This window comes from Mastigoproctus giganteus, chromosome 5, assembly GCF_048544385.1.
Source record: "Mastigoproctus giganteus isolate SK-2022 chromosome 5, ASM4854438v1, whole genome shotgun sequence".
NCBI classification, from domain to species: Eukaryota; Metazoa; Arthropoda; class Arachnida; order Uropygi; family Thelyphonidae; genus Mastigoproctus; species Mastigoproctus giganteus.
In genome coordinates this window covers 145,978,405-145,992,479 of record NC_143579.1, presented here as the reverse complement: position 1 = coordinate 145,992,479, position 14,075 = coordinate 145,978,405, and the positions used below count along the sequence as shown (strand labels likewise).

General features: G+C 39.5%; 1 protein-coding gene across 1 annotated transcript in view; it reads left to right on the top strand.

Moving 5' to 3' along the window:
• The window catches only part of LOC150085750 (AP-5 complex subunit beta-1-like), an 842,186-nt gene extending 838,867 nt beyond the window's left edge, over positions 1-3,319 (top strand). The window contains exon 24 of the mRNA XM_090374678.1: positions 3,241-3,319. Within this exon, the coding sequence (XP_090230804.1) occupies positions 3,241-3,259 (19 nt within the window). The 3' untranslated portion in view covers positions 3,260-3,319. The remainder of the gene's footprint in view (positions 1-3,240) is intronic.
• The last annotated feature ends 10,756 nt before the right edge of the window (positions 3,320-14,075 follow it).

Below are 14,075 nucleotides of genomic sequence, written 5' to 3'. Positions count from 1 at the left end.
AGAAATTCAAGGTTTTATGGGGAGTAACGATGATCGGTAATCCCCCTAAAGATGTGGCTTTCAGTAGTTGCTGTGCATGTTTTTGGCTTGCAGCCTCAACTAAAATGTCTCCAGAACGTAGCCTTTTGACAGATTTTGGGGATCCTGTCAACCCTTCTAATCCTTTCTGGATGAAAAAGGGTGACATTTTCCCGAGTGCCTGCTCTCCGGTGGAATGGAGAATGAGGAAAAGCGGTGTCACAGATGGTGGTGTATCCTCAGTTCTGGCTCTTTTTGCACAAGTGTTCTCTGTGGTTTCGTCTCGATTAGGTAGGGGCCTTGTTGGGGCCCCAGAAGAAATAGGATTTAAATTACTCATAAGAGTAAAGAAAAAGTGTCTGATGCCTAAGTACCTCACCCACCACGGAGCCCTACAAGGGGGCGCCCACTCGTGAACTAGCAGGTACTGCGTACACGAATGGGACGCCAAGTTCGCTTAGAACACCATACCCACGTTTCCAATAAGTCTTTATCCCGTCCCAGGACCAAAGGGAGGGAGACTTATTGGAACGCAGTTGACCCTAGCAGTATAATACCACCCGCCGATTGATCCCAGTCGGGCCGGTCCGGGACCACCCGTCTTGTCGAAGCAGGGGCCAAAGTGGTGTATTAAGGCTGGGCCCCTCAACCACCAGGATCCCTCTTTCCGCTTCCATGGGTCGCGGCGCACGACTGCACACGCCGGATTCCAAAGATGTAACCCTGGAACCAAGGTATGGGCGTTAGATCCCAGTGATGCTAGTCTGGAAGTCCAGCAGCGTCACTGGGAGGTCCCCTCACCACGTACAGGTGCCCACGTCCAGGGGCACAGCATAAGGCAATGTTTCAGGCACTGGAAAGACAAGGCATAGATACCCCTTATATATTGATTTTGAAGAAAATATATGAGAGTGCTACCTCCTTTATTAGACTAGACAAAGACAGTAGGAAATTTAAAATTGAGAAAGGAGTTCAACAAGGAGACAATATCTCCGAAGCTGTTTACTGCTGCCCTTGAGGAAGCTTTCAGAAGATTAGACTGGTCGCAGAAAGGAGTCAATGTGAACGGAGAGTACCTAAACCATTTACGATTTGCAGATGACATTGTGGTCATAAGCCACGATCCCAAAGAATTAGAGGAAAATCTTAATTAGAGGAAAATCTTAATCAGTTATGCACAGTTAGTAAGGATTTTGGACTAAAGATGAATATGGCTAAAACAAAAGTAATGATGAACAAGTATGCCACGGAAAGGGAAATAATGATTGAAGGAGCAGTAATTGAAAAGGTGGAGTCATATACTTATTGGGACAAGTTATTAGCTGTAATAATGATAAATGGCTGGAAGTCAAGAGAAGAATAAATTTTGGATGGATAGCATTCAGGAAATATAGTCACATACTGAAGAGCAATATCCCAGTTTGTCTGAAACCTAAAATAATGAACCAATGTATACTCCCCACCATGACTTATGGAAGTGAAACTTGGGCACTCACCAAAAGAATGGAAGAGAAGCTGAGAACTACACAGCGAAGAATGGAACGAATTATATTGGGAATCACACTGTTAGATAAGAAGAGAAACACATGGATTAGGCAGCAAACTCAAGTAAAGGACTACTACATTCTTATCAAAACTAAAGAACTAAAATGGTCTTGGGCAGGACACATAGCTCGAAGACATGATGACAGATGGACTAAGAAAATAACAGAATGGTACCCAAGAGGAGCTAGAAGAAAACCTGGAAGACAAAGGCGGAGATGGATAGATGAAATTCATGAGTTTGTGGGTAGTAAATGGATGGCCAGTGGTCAAAACAGAAGGAACTGGAAAGTTTCTGGAGAGGCCTTCATCCTGCAGTGGATTGAAAATGGCTGATGATGATGATAGAATATATTGTATACATATATCTCATTTTTATTATAATAATAGATGAGGTGTCTCTATTAGTACTACACTCTATTAGTACTACACGTTTAGTACTACATTCATAAAAAATTGAAATCTCAGGGAAAAAATTTATTACCATTTAGTACGTCCCTCATAACTCAATACACCTCTTTGCATGGCTGTACAGATTCTGAATGGTTCTGTGAAACTGATCTTGTGGAACCCTGTTTAAGTCCTGTTTCCCGCTAAGTCTCTGAAATTCATTTCAGAGATATGGTGTCACTCAGATATAAGGGATGCAGAATTTGAATATGAAGGGTAGTACAGCGTATACAGAAAGGGCCTAGTGTTTAAAGTGTAGAGTCTTTATTGTTAAATGGCACTGTGATCTCCACCTAAAACCATGTAGTATTCTCTGTGTCACAGTACAAACTCTGTAAATGCCAGAGATAGTGTAAGTTTTGGTATTGGCCTGCATAGCGTAGTGTTGGTCTGTTGTTCCTCTGTCATTTAGCCGTGGGACCCCCATCTTGCCTGTCCTTTACCCTGGGAAGGCAGCCGGGTATAGTAGATGATAGCTATAGTCTCTGGCAAAAGTGAACCCTGGTTTGTGCCTAAGCTTGCAAGGAAGGCACCAGGACAAAAAAAAACACTCTGGAAGGTGAAAAGACAGTGAAGGTAGGCAAGAACAGATGAAGATAACGAAGGTGGATAACAGGAAGACTGTCCACCTAGAAATAGGAAGTTGGGGGTGGAGTTAGGACACCCCTGTGGAAGGAACCCATCCTCCACACAGAGGGGGACTGTCAAGAACAGTAAAAGATTTTGGTGCTAGTCCACTAGATGAAATGTTTGGATCGGGAATTCGTTGGATACAAAATCAAAGGGCCAGGGTGTTCTATGAGGGAAGATCACACTGTGGCTCACTGAATAAGATTTCGCACCAGCCAGAGTGAGTTTTAACAGTTAGCACACCTGAAGGAGGATGCATGACATCAGCATGTCAGGAGGCTCCTTATAGGAGCCTCCTGCCATGCCCCCATTGCAGTCTAAATTGAGGCCTATCAGAACTCACAATCTCCACATATTTGGACTATCTATACACCTGTCACATGCAACTGCAAGTATGCAGTTGCATATATGTGTGTGTATGACATTTTTAGGGGTAAACTGAATAGTAGGGCATAGGACAACTCTCTAAACAAGTTTGTCATCTTGCATTCATCATCATTCAACCAGACAGGAAGCAGATGCCACCTAAAGAGCATTTGCCAGACAATCACATTTATTTTATTTTATTATTTTTACTTATTTATTTATTTTTTTTTTTAGCATTATTCACAAACATTGACTCGGTAACCGTATAATTTCCACATGTGACCTGACGTACTCACACATGCATATATACAACTCAACCACAGGTACGGCTTTATTTATTACTATTACTTTTTTAATTTATTTTATCATTTTGTATTTTTATTATTAATTTATTTTATTTCTTTTTTTTTCTTTTTATATAGGGTGTCTCAAAAATATTGGTACAAACGTTTAGGGGAGATAGGTAACATCTAAAGGAATGTGAATCGCATAGGAACCCATAACCGGAAACATCACGGGAAAGTAGTAGCAGAGGCACAAGAAGCAGAAATGACCCAAGACAGTAATTAGTGGCAAACATTTATTTGACATAATATTAACAATGGAGTACAAGATGGATGCATTTCATGATGTTACAACAGATGCTCAAAGGTTCCACCATAAGACGCGATGCATGCGTGACACCGACGCAGCATGGATTGGTGGACACGGTCGAACACACCTGGAGTTTCTTTGACAGCAGTGCAGACGAGTCTCGCCACGAGATCCATTTCCGTCTCCACAGGCGATTCATACACAATAGATTTGAGGGCCCCCCACAGAAAGAAATCAAGGCTCGATAAATCAGGTGAGCGCACCACGGCCAATCCACCGACGCCCAAAACGCCTGTTCAAATGGTCACGAACGCACCTTCAATAATGGGCAGGCGCCCTGTCACGTCGAAACGAAATGTTGCGTCTCACATTTGCTGGAACATCATCAAGTAACCCTGGTAGAACTTGTTCAAGAGAGATCTGATATTTAGCAGAGTTCATGTGGGATGGTAACAGGTATGGGCTGACTAAGCAGTCACCGACCATACCTGGCCACACATTTATTGCGAAGCGATGTTGTGCCGCATGGGGGCGCACACCGTGTGGGTTGTCGTGAGCCCACACATGAGCATTGTGATGATTGAATAAGCCTTCCCAAGTGAAATAAGCCTCATCCGTGAACAAAACATAGGCTGGAAAATTCAAGTCTTGACCACTTTCTTGGAGAAACCACTGTGCAAAAGCCACATGTGCAGGATGATCTTGGGGAAGCAGTAACTGAACCCTTTGGAAATGAAAGGGGTGTAAGGAATCGTCGTACCAGACACGCTGTACACTGCAACGAGACACTCCTAAGGCAGAGGCAACGGCACGTTAGCATTAGCATTAGTAGAGGCATTTGATGCAAGAAAGCAAGCTTATGCAGCATCAGCCAAAAAAAAAAAAAAAAACCACTTCCACTTCACCCCTCTGTTCATTCGAAATACCTGTCCAGCTGAGCCTTAAACTTATTTAGGCTATCAACTTCCACGACAAGGGATGGAAGTCTGTTCCACCAACCAACCACCCGCTGGCTAAAGGCAAATTCCCGCACGTCTATCCTACATCTGTCTTTCCTCAATTTGAATTTATGCCCTCTCAGGTGATTATTCTGAGCGAGAGGAAGAATCCCATCAGCATTGAGCATGCTCAAACCATTCAAGGCTTTATACACCTCTATCAGATCACCTCGCTGGTGCCTAGTCTCCAGACACTGTAATTTGCAAAACTTAAGCCTTTCTTCGTAAGAGCACCCCTTTGTTCCATTCACTAATCTTGTTGCCCTTCTCTGTACTCGTTCCAGCAGCTCTACATCCAATGTGCTGGTAGTAGGATTATTCTGGAGGGCATTCAACACACTTGCTTCCATGGTGGGAGTTCGCGTCGAACATGGTCTGCCGGGGTCTCCCCAAGCACAAGAGAAGACCCAATCATGTCCCATGGGGGACTGCAACTCTGACTGTCCAAAGAAAAGAAATGAAGCATGCAAAAATAACTTACCAGCAGGATAAACAAAATAATAGACTTACCACAAATCACACAGCTTATGGAAATTTAAAAAGAAAAGAGATGGCTCAATAATGGGATCATTTACCAGGAAAAGTGTAATGCATGTGGGCAGCTTGTCGAATGAAATGGTAACATGGATCCCCTAGGGGTTGGAACATAAGTTGGTAACCGAAAAACTGCACCTTGGAGAAGTTTTAAAATACTACTCCTGTTACCTCTAAATGACCCATAATCGCACAAATTTTGATGCACATGCACAAACAAACGGCGGTCCGATACATGTCTGTCTGGGAAGTGTTCTCCATAAATTCGTTCAGCGGCTCATCCATTGCCCTCTGCTAATCCATACACTAGGTGCATGTCTGCCAGCTCACAGTTCGTATATCGATGCATGCTCTTCGTGCAGCGACTACTGCTTGAATGAGTAAACCAGAAATTTTCCCTCTCGCGAATTGATGAACAGCACTGTCTACCGACTTACGGTGACATTTCCGGTTATAGGTTCCTATGCAATTCACATTCCTTTAGATGTTACCTACCTCCCCTAAACGTTTGTACCAATATTTTTGAGACACCCTATATATGGGTGTCTCAAAAATACGTTAAAATCCCCCATTATAAGACAATCTGATTTACTGGCCCACTCTATTATTTTTGGACTTTATATTACTGAAATTAGTAATAAAATATTTTTGAAGATTTTACTTTAATGAAAGATATCTGAAAATTCATACTGGTAAATGTCAGAAGTTAATACCATAGTTATAAGTTTAGTATTTTAAAAAAAATCCATATTCAAGGAATATGGATTCCCTGCCTAGAAATACACAGGTTGAGGCCAAGTTATCACTTGCATTGCCCTAAGAATGTATCTTGCCACCTTGGAAACAATCTGTGAAGTTCAGTTCTTTTTTGAAGTTAAAGCTGGTAAAAGAAAACAGTCTTCAATCAAACATGGGACAAGAATAGTTTCTCTTCCCTTACACTACTCTCTAATGAGATACTGAGAATGAGATTAATGATGAGTGAAAAATATCATCAGAAAATATTATTGCTGATTTTGATAAAAAAAAAATTGGAAAAGTTTCATCTTTTGTATTAATTTCTTCCACCTTCCTAAAATAAAAAAAAATTTGATAGTGATATGAACTGTCACTTTGCTGAAACAAATTCACTATATATGAATTTAAACCAAGAAGAGATTTTGTTACAATCACAGAAAGAAAGTGTAAAGTAAAGTAAAGTGTATTTAGGGTCATATGGCACCAGGGGTTTCCCCCATCTCCGCATTGTTTACATTGTGATGGGTGTGCCAGTTTGCTGGAAATGCCAGAGATTTAAAAGTGTATGGATATTGTACATGTGTAGTGTCGTGTACCGTTGTTCATCTGGTCATTTAGCCGCTGGACCCCTACTGAGGCCCAACGTTGCCCCACTTTAGCCCCGTGGAGGCAGACCAGATACACCAGTATTATAATTATTTACTCTGGCAGGTCCTGCCACCTAATTTCCTTAGATTTCAGTACACAGAAAGAAAGCGAAACATGGTCAAAAGTTTTTTCATAAGCTCTAACTTTTCTAGGCAATAGGCACAGTGCCTATTGGATAACAGCCCTGGGTTAGCCAGAGGTAGAGTACAGAATGAAAAAAGTGGGTAAGGTTACATGGTGGTTTGTTTGTTTTTTTTTGTCACTTTGTATAAGGTGTATACATTTTTTTTTTTTTTTGTCACTTTGTATAGTGTTCATGTTTTTTATTCACTAAGTTTGGATCTGTTGATCTGACTAGATTACAGTATGAATCCATTTCCTCCTGGAAAGAGAACTTTTCTTTCTAGTTTCCAGTCCCAGTGAGCTAGAGAGGTTAGTGGAGGGGGGGGGAGAGAAAGAGAGAAGAAATGAGAGAAACAGTGGCATGTCTTCTTTTAACCAATAAAGTGACTTCCTGTACTGAAAGAAGTTGTGTTATGGATAACCCCAGGGGCTCACATCTGGTGAGTATGGGCTTGGCACACACCCAGGGTTCTGAGCTGGATATAATTATTCTTCTCCTTCTTGGTGATTCCCTTCTACTTTTGACTCTCTCTCTCTCTCTCTCAGGGAATATTTTTTTTTGGCTGGTTCACCATAAGCCTCAGGCTTCCTTGCACCATATAACTAATAACAATAATAAACTTGAAATAACAGTGGAATTCAATATCAAAAAGAGTGTTATCTTATCACTTGGATCACAAAATGGATGGCAACTCAGGACCTGGCAACCCCTCCTTATGAGTAAAGATACCCTCCCCAGATATAGGACCATCTTTGAGAGTAATAATGACATCCAATCCCCACATGAAGTGAGTTCTCAGTGTGAGATTTCTAGGGCTTTCTGCTATGCCACTGATCTCATCTGTTCTAGATGGAGGAAATGATGGGGAAACACAATAATTTTGCATTTGAATTCAATTACATAATTAAACAAAAATGCCCTGAAAAATTTTTATTGCTGTAGAATATTATTTTGATTTTCACTTACAGGATACAGTCCACCAGAAAGTGCTTTCCCTAACATTACAATATTTGGCCTTGCATCTTCATGATCCACACACAGCATTCTAAAAAGATTTCAAGCATAATATATATAAAGTTAATCACAGTATATATAAAGTGTATTTATCCATAAAAATATATAATTATATGCTCACATGTATTTTATTAATTAATGAAATAATTAATATTACTCAAAAAGAAAAGATTCATAATTTGCTGGGTGATTACATTCCTTGGTGATGATTTCTGGGAATAAGACTAAAGGCCTAAGGGAAAGAGCCCTTCAGTTCCTAACTTACAAGGTACTGCTGATAATTTTATATAAATAATGTTTTAGTATTAAAACTTAACACCATGTAACATATTTTAAAAGACTCTGTTCATCTGTATTTCTTGGTGTTGCTATATGAATGTGGGTATGCTGATTCCAAATATGACCATAGTTTCTGCATCATCACTGGTTTTCCCAGTAATGAAAGAAAAGTAAATATAGAATAAAAGTAAATATCAGATTATTAACAATGTATAACTTCTGTACATAACAGATTATTAATCTATGGTACAAGTAAAGAACAAGCTAATAAATTCCAAATTAAAAAGAAGAAACCCTTCTCGGGTTAACAAAAAAAAAAAAAAAAAAATCCTTAAAAATGCATATTTGAATACCTTTGTCTTTCATGGTTAGTGTGATCATTAGCAGAGACATATGATGTAAGAAAGCAATCTTAAACATTGGCCAAAAAAAATTTCCATTGCACCCATCCATTTGCTCCAAAAATTGGCCCAGTTCTCCATTCAATTTATTTAAGCTATCAACTTCCACAATGATAGATCGAAGTTTGTTCCACATCAACCACCTGCTCGCTAAACCACCTTGCTAGCATCTTTCCACACGTTTATTCTACAACTGTCTTTCCTCCATTTGAATCAGGTGCATAATCTGAGTAAGAGAAAGAATCCCATCAGCTTTGATCAAACCATTCAAGGCAGTAAATACCTCAATCAGAGCACCTCGCAGGTGGCTAGTTTCCATATGATGCAATGGACAAAAATTAAGCTTTTCTTGGTAAGAGTAACCCTTTCTTCCCCCTCACCAGTCTCGTTGCCCTTCTCTGTACTCATTCCAGCAGCTCTACATCCATTCTAAAATGAAGCCTCCAGACCTGATTGCAGTACTTAAGGTGTGGCTTGACCATTGCCTTATACAAAGGGATAATCACCTCCTTATCCCTTCATTTGTTTTACTAATCCTTCTCAGAACCTTATAAACCGCAATCAGGTTACCTCTGAGGTGCTTGCTTGTCAAGTTCGATAGCCACATATATAGATTCTTACTTCATATGGTTGCCCTTTTGCCGATCTCACCATGCAATTTGCTCATCTTTGGACCCTTTTTAAGGAGCTCAATGTCTTTTTAAAATGAGGTCTCCATACTTCAGAGTATTCCAAATGTGGTCCTACAATAGCTTTACACAGTGGGAAATAATCTCCATATCTACATGATATTTGGCAAATGAAGGCAGATGAGAAATCCTTGCAAAGGATGCAAAGAAAAATAGCAAAGACTTCTTTACTTATGTACACCTCTAGAAGGAAGGGTATGAATGAGATTGGCCCACTTGATGTCAATGGTTCGACTGTTGATGATCCTGCTCAAGTAGCTAACAAACTCAATGAGTATTTTGCACCTACATTCACGTGAGAAATTCTGTGGGGAAGTAGTGCCACAAGTTTATCAAACTCTAACAGGGAGCTAAATTATTTTGTAATAAGCGAGATTAATATTGAAGAGAAATTGTTGAAATTAAACATAAGGCATCTAGGGTGGATGGGATCTATAGTTATATTAAAGGAGGCAGCAAAGTAAGTAAGCAAACCCTTAGCCATAATTATGAGTTTCCTTGGACTGATGTCCAATGGACTGGAAATGTGTAAATGTGTCCCCAATTCACAAAGGAAATCAAAGGGTGACACGAGTAATTACAGATCTGTTAGTCTAACTTCTGTTCCAGGGTATTTAATGGGGTTTTTAAGTGCAATGGCTACTTAGGCCATATTGCACTTATGAAAGTGGTTCATACTGCCTGTGTTGACTGATTTAGAATCAGTTAAAAACAGCTATACAATCCTATTCGTTTTAGGAAGGAGAAGAATTCTATGAGATTTGATTTTTCACCGATGATATAACTAAGTGACAAAAGTTCTTTTAAACTTGCCAGAGAACTGAATGACACTAGTTGAGCATTATTATATAGAGTACATTCCAGAAGTATGTGTTTGACTGTGAGTGGTGTATGACAGTGATTACACTGAGGAGTGTCATTCCCTGACAAAAGGATCAGATGGGTTAAATGAGCAGCATGGCAGATTCTGGCTCTGGCTAGAATTATTTCTTCTTGTCTGTTTGTAATGAGCCTGGTAGCCCATAATTTTGGTACAGGTTTAATTTGAAGTAGTTTATTATGAATTTGCACTTGCCATTGAAGAGTCCATCGACCTTTACATATACTTTGTATATTCATTTTATAATCTGTGGAAGGTACTAGAGAATTCATTAGGGCTGAGCTGGATGGATGGATGTTTGGCAGCATCATCTGCAATTTCATTTCCTGGTATTCCATTATGGTCTGGGATCCAGAAGAAGATAACCTTTTGTTGATGCTCTCTGAGATGTATCAGCTGTGTTCTGATGAGCTTTAATAACAGGTGAGTAGGTGGGAATTGTTTTGCATGGCTAAAAAGGAACTTTGCGAGTTTGCGTATATTATGCTCTTTTGAATTGTCATATGTTAAATATTTTCTAAAGCAAGCTTTATGCATATAATTCAGTCGTGTAACTATTACACTCTGAGTAGTAGTTACACGACTGAGTAGAGAAATGGTAGTATTAGGGAGTGCCACTGTTGCACCCGATCCACTCTCAGACTTCGATCCATTTGTATATATTTTAGCTTTGTTTGTTTGTTTTTTTTTTTTTTTTTTTTTTTAGGAGCATTAGCAACTAAGGCCATATTGCTCCAGGGATATGCGGTGGTCATTCCCTGACCTTTCCGCATCCATCCGTATTTGGTGGTCACGGGCTCGAACCCCGGTCTAATCAAGACGCGTGTGCTATGCACTGCTGCTCCTGCCCACCTGGCTACAGAGGCACCTATATATTTTAGCGAAGTCAGGATAATGTCGAGTATGTGCAATGTGTAGCTGTTGGATGTTAATGTCTGACAGAGAGTGTTTTCCCCACTGGTGGAAATAATTGTCACAAGATGGTATGATGACAGACCATGAAGGGTCGGAATCTATAGAATCTTGCAAGATTTTATTGAAGTATATATCCCAATATTCTGCTAGTTGCTCTAGCCTAATACCAGCATACCGAACTGTCTGTGGTTTGTTTCTATAGAAGGTCATAAACTGCAGATCATAAAGTATTGACCAATTAGGATGGGTCACCTGGCTTTGGATCTTCGTTGCATATTCAATAGCAACATCTTTCTCCTGATATTTAGAGGAGGTTCATGGGCTTCAACATACAACCTTTGCACTGGAGATGTTCTGAATGCACCTAAGTGCTGTTCTAAGAGCTGAGTGTTGAATAGGATTGAGGTGAGATAAAGCACTCTCCCTAGCAGAATTGAAGGCAGACATGCCATTGTCCAGGTGTGATTATGGATCTATATAAATGAAGCAAGCTGTAACGATCTGCTCCCCATGTTGTAGCTGATAATACTCTGAGTGTGTTCACAAAATCAATGTGATTTTGGAAGTTTAATTTACTGTCAAAAAATAATCCTAGTAGACAAACACTATTAGCTATAGGAAGAGGATGGCTATTCAAGCAGAGCTTGGGTTCAGGATGCATATTACGTCTGGTACAGAAGTGAATGGCAGTAGATTTCTGGCTTGATAGTCTATAACCATTTTGTGTCATCCATGTCAGGATGCAGTTGATTGATATTGTAGTTGGCATTCAATTTAATGCATGTTTTGAGACTGACAGGAGATTGTGAGATCATCTGCGAAAAGGTATGAATCCACAATTTTCCGAATGAATTGAATTATATGGTTCATTCTCATTGCAAACAAAGTGGCACTGAGAACAGACCCTTGTGGAATTCCTTCTTTTTGGATAAAGTTTTTAGAGAGGTTCCCTGGTAATGAACTTGAAAGGATCTCTGTTGAAGGAAATTTTGTATAAAATATGGTAAATTACCTCTCAGGCCATGAGAATGCAGATCTTTTAAGGTGCTAAAATGTCACATAGTGTCAAAGACTTTCTCAACATCAAGACAGATCATGACGAGATGTTCCTTTTTGATTAAAGCATTTCTGATGTTTGTCTCAGCTTTGATCATGAGATCCAATGAAAATCGGTTTTTCCGGAATCCAAGTTGGTTGTTGTTAATCAAGTTTTGGGACTCGAGGAATCAAGTGAGTTGGCGATGTATCATTTTCTCAAGGGTTTTACTGAGACAGCTAGTAAGGGATACCGGCCTGTAATTTTGAGGAACAGAATGATCTTTACCAGGTTTTGCAATTGCTAGTATATTAGATTGACGCCAGGAACTTAGGAAGGTATGTTCAGAAAAAATTCTAATGAAAAAATATGAGCAGTGAAGAGAGTGACCTTTGATCCATTTTGGAGCATTACATAATATATCCCATCAGGGCAAGCAGCACTGTTTCTTAAGTTGGTAAGGGATTCCTGCAGGTCAAGCATGGTAAAAAGTTGATTATAAGGTAAAGCAGAATTGTCAGTGAAATTTAGTCTGGATTTCTCTTTAACTGTTTTAAGTTTTTGAAATGTTTAATCATAAGCGACAGAAGAGGACAACTAGGAAAATAGGATTCCCAGTGCATTTGATATTTCTGTAGGAGTAGAGAGCTCCTGCACATTCCAATTCAGCAATGGGGGTGGACCAAGTGAGTTGGCGATGTATCATTTTCTCAAGGGTTTTACTGAGACAGCTAGTAAGGGATACCGGCCTGTAATTTTGAGGAACAGAATGATCTTTATCAGGTTTTGCAATTGCTAGTATATAATATTGATGCCAGGAACTTGGGAAGGTATGTTCAGAAAAAATTCTAATGAAAAATATGAGCAGTGAAGAGAGTGATCTTTGATCCATTTTGGAGCATTACATAATATATCCCATCAGGGCCAGCAGCACTGTTTCTTAAGTTGGTAAGGGATTCCTGCAGGGCAAGCATGGTAAAAAGTTGATTATAAGGTAAAGCAGAATTGTCAGTGAAATTTAGTCTGGATTTCTCTTTAACTGTTTTAAGTTTTTGAAATGTTTAATCATAAGCGATAGAAGAGGACAACTGGGAAAATAGGATTCCCAGTGCATTTGATATTTCTGTAGGAGTAGAGAGCTCCTGCCCCCAGTTCAGCAATGGGGTGGATAAAGGAGGAAATTTACTGTTTAAACATTTTATTTTTCTTCAGATTAATCTGATGTCGGTATTTTTGTTTACTGATGAGGCAAATTTAATCCAACTTTCTTTTTTTGCTTTACATCTGATGTAACGAGCTTTTTCTCTAAAAAGTTTATAATTAATAAGATTGGAGGTGGTTGGATGTTTGTGGAAAATGTTCCACGCTTTGTTTTTCTCTTTTTTCGCATTGTTGCAGTCTTCATTCCACAAGTAATTTATTTTTCGTCTATTTCTTACTTGATATTGAGGAATGGCAGCAGATGCAGCTGTCATAATTTGATTTGTGATGTGTTCGGTAACACTGTTGATAGAACAGGACTGAATGATATAGTTGTCAAATGACATGTGAGTTCTGTATTTTGTCCAGTCAGCCCTTGAAAATTTCCATTTAATTGGATTTTCTGTTAGGAAGGAATAGTATGTTTGAATTTTGCAGATTAACGGATAAGAGTCGCTGCTGTAAGGATCACTGAGAGTTACCCAATCTATACAGTGGGACCAACTGATGATGTTACCAACAACAAATTCTAAGTGTAATTTGCTGTTGGTAACTAAGCAAACCCTTAGCCATAATTATGAGCGCATCCTTGGACAAAGGGGAGGGCCCCATGGACTGGAGATGTGCAAGCGTATCCCCAATTCACAAAGGGAAGAATGAAGGGTGACACGAATTACAGACCAGTTAGTTTAACTTCTGTTCCGGGTAAAATAATGCAGCCGATTAAAGGTGCATTGCAGGATCATCTAGTCAAGACTGCAGCAATTATTCAGACACAGCATGGGTTTGTTAAGGGAAAGTATTTTCTGACAAATTTGATTGGATACTATTGGATATTACAAAGGAACTGGAGGAAAAAAATAATTTTCATATCATAAACTTGGATTTTAGGTTTGTTTCGGGATTTATTAGGCTCATCGGCAACTATGGCCATAGTGCGCCATTGGATTTTAGGAAAACTTGATACTGTTGCGCATGGAAAACTACTGTACAAATTGGAGCAGAATGGTATTAAGGAT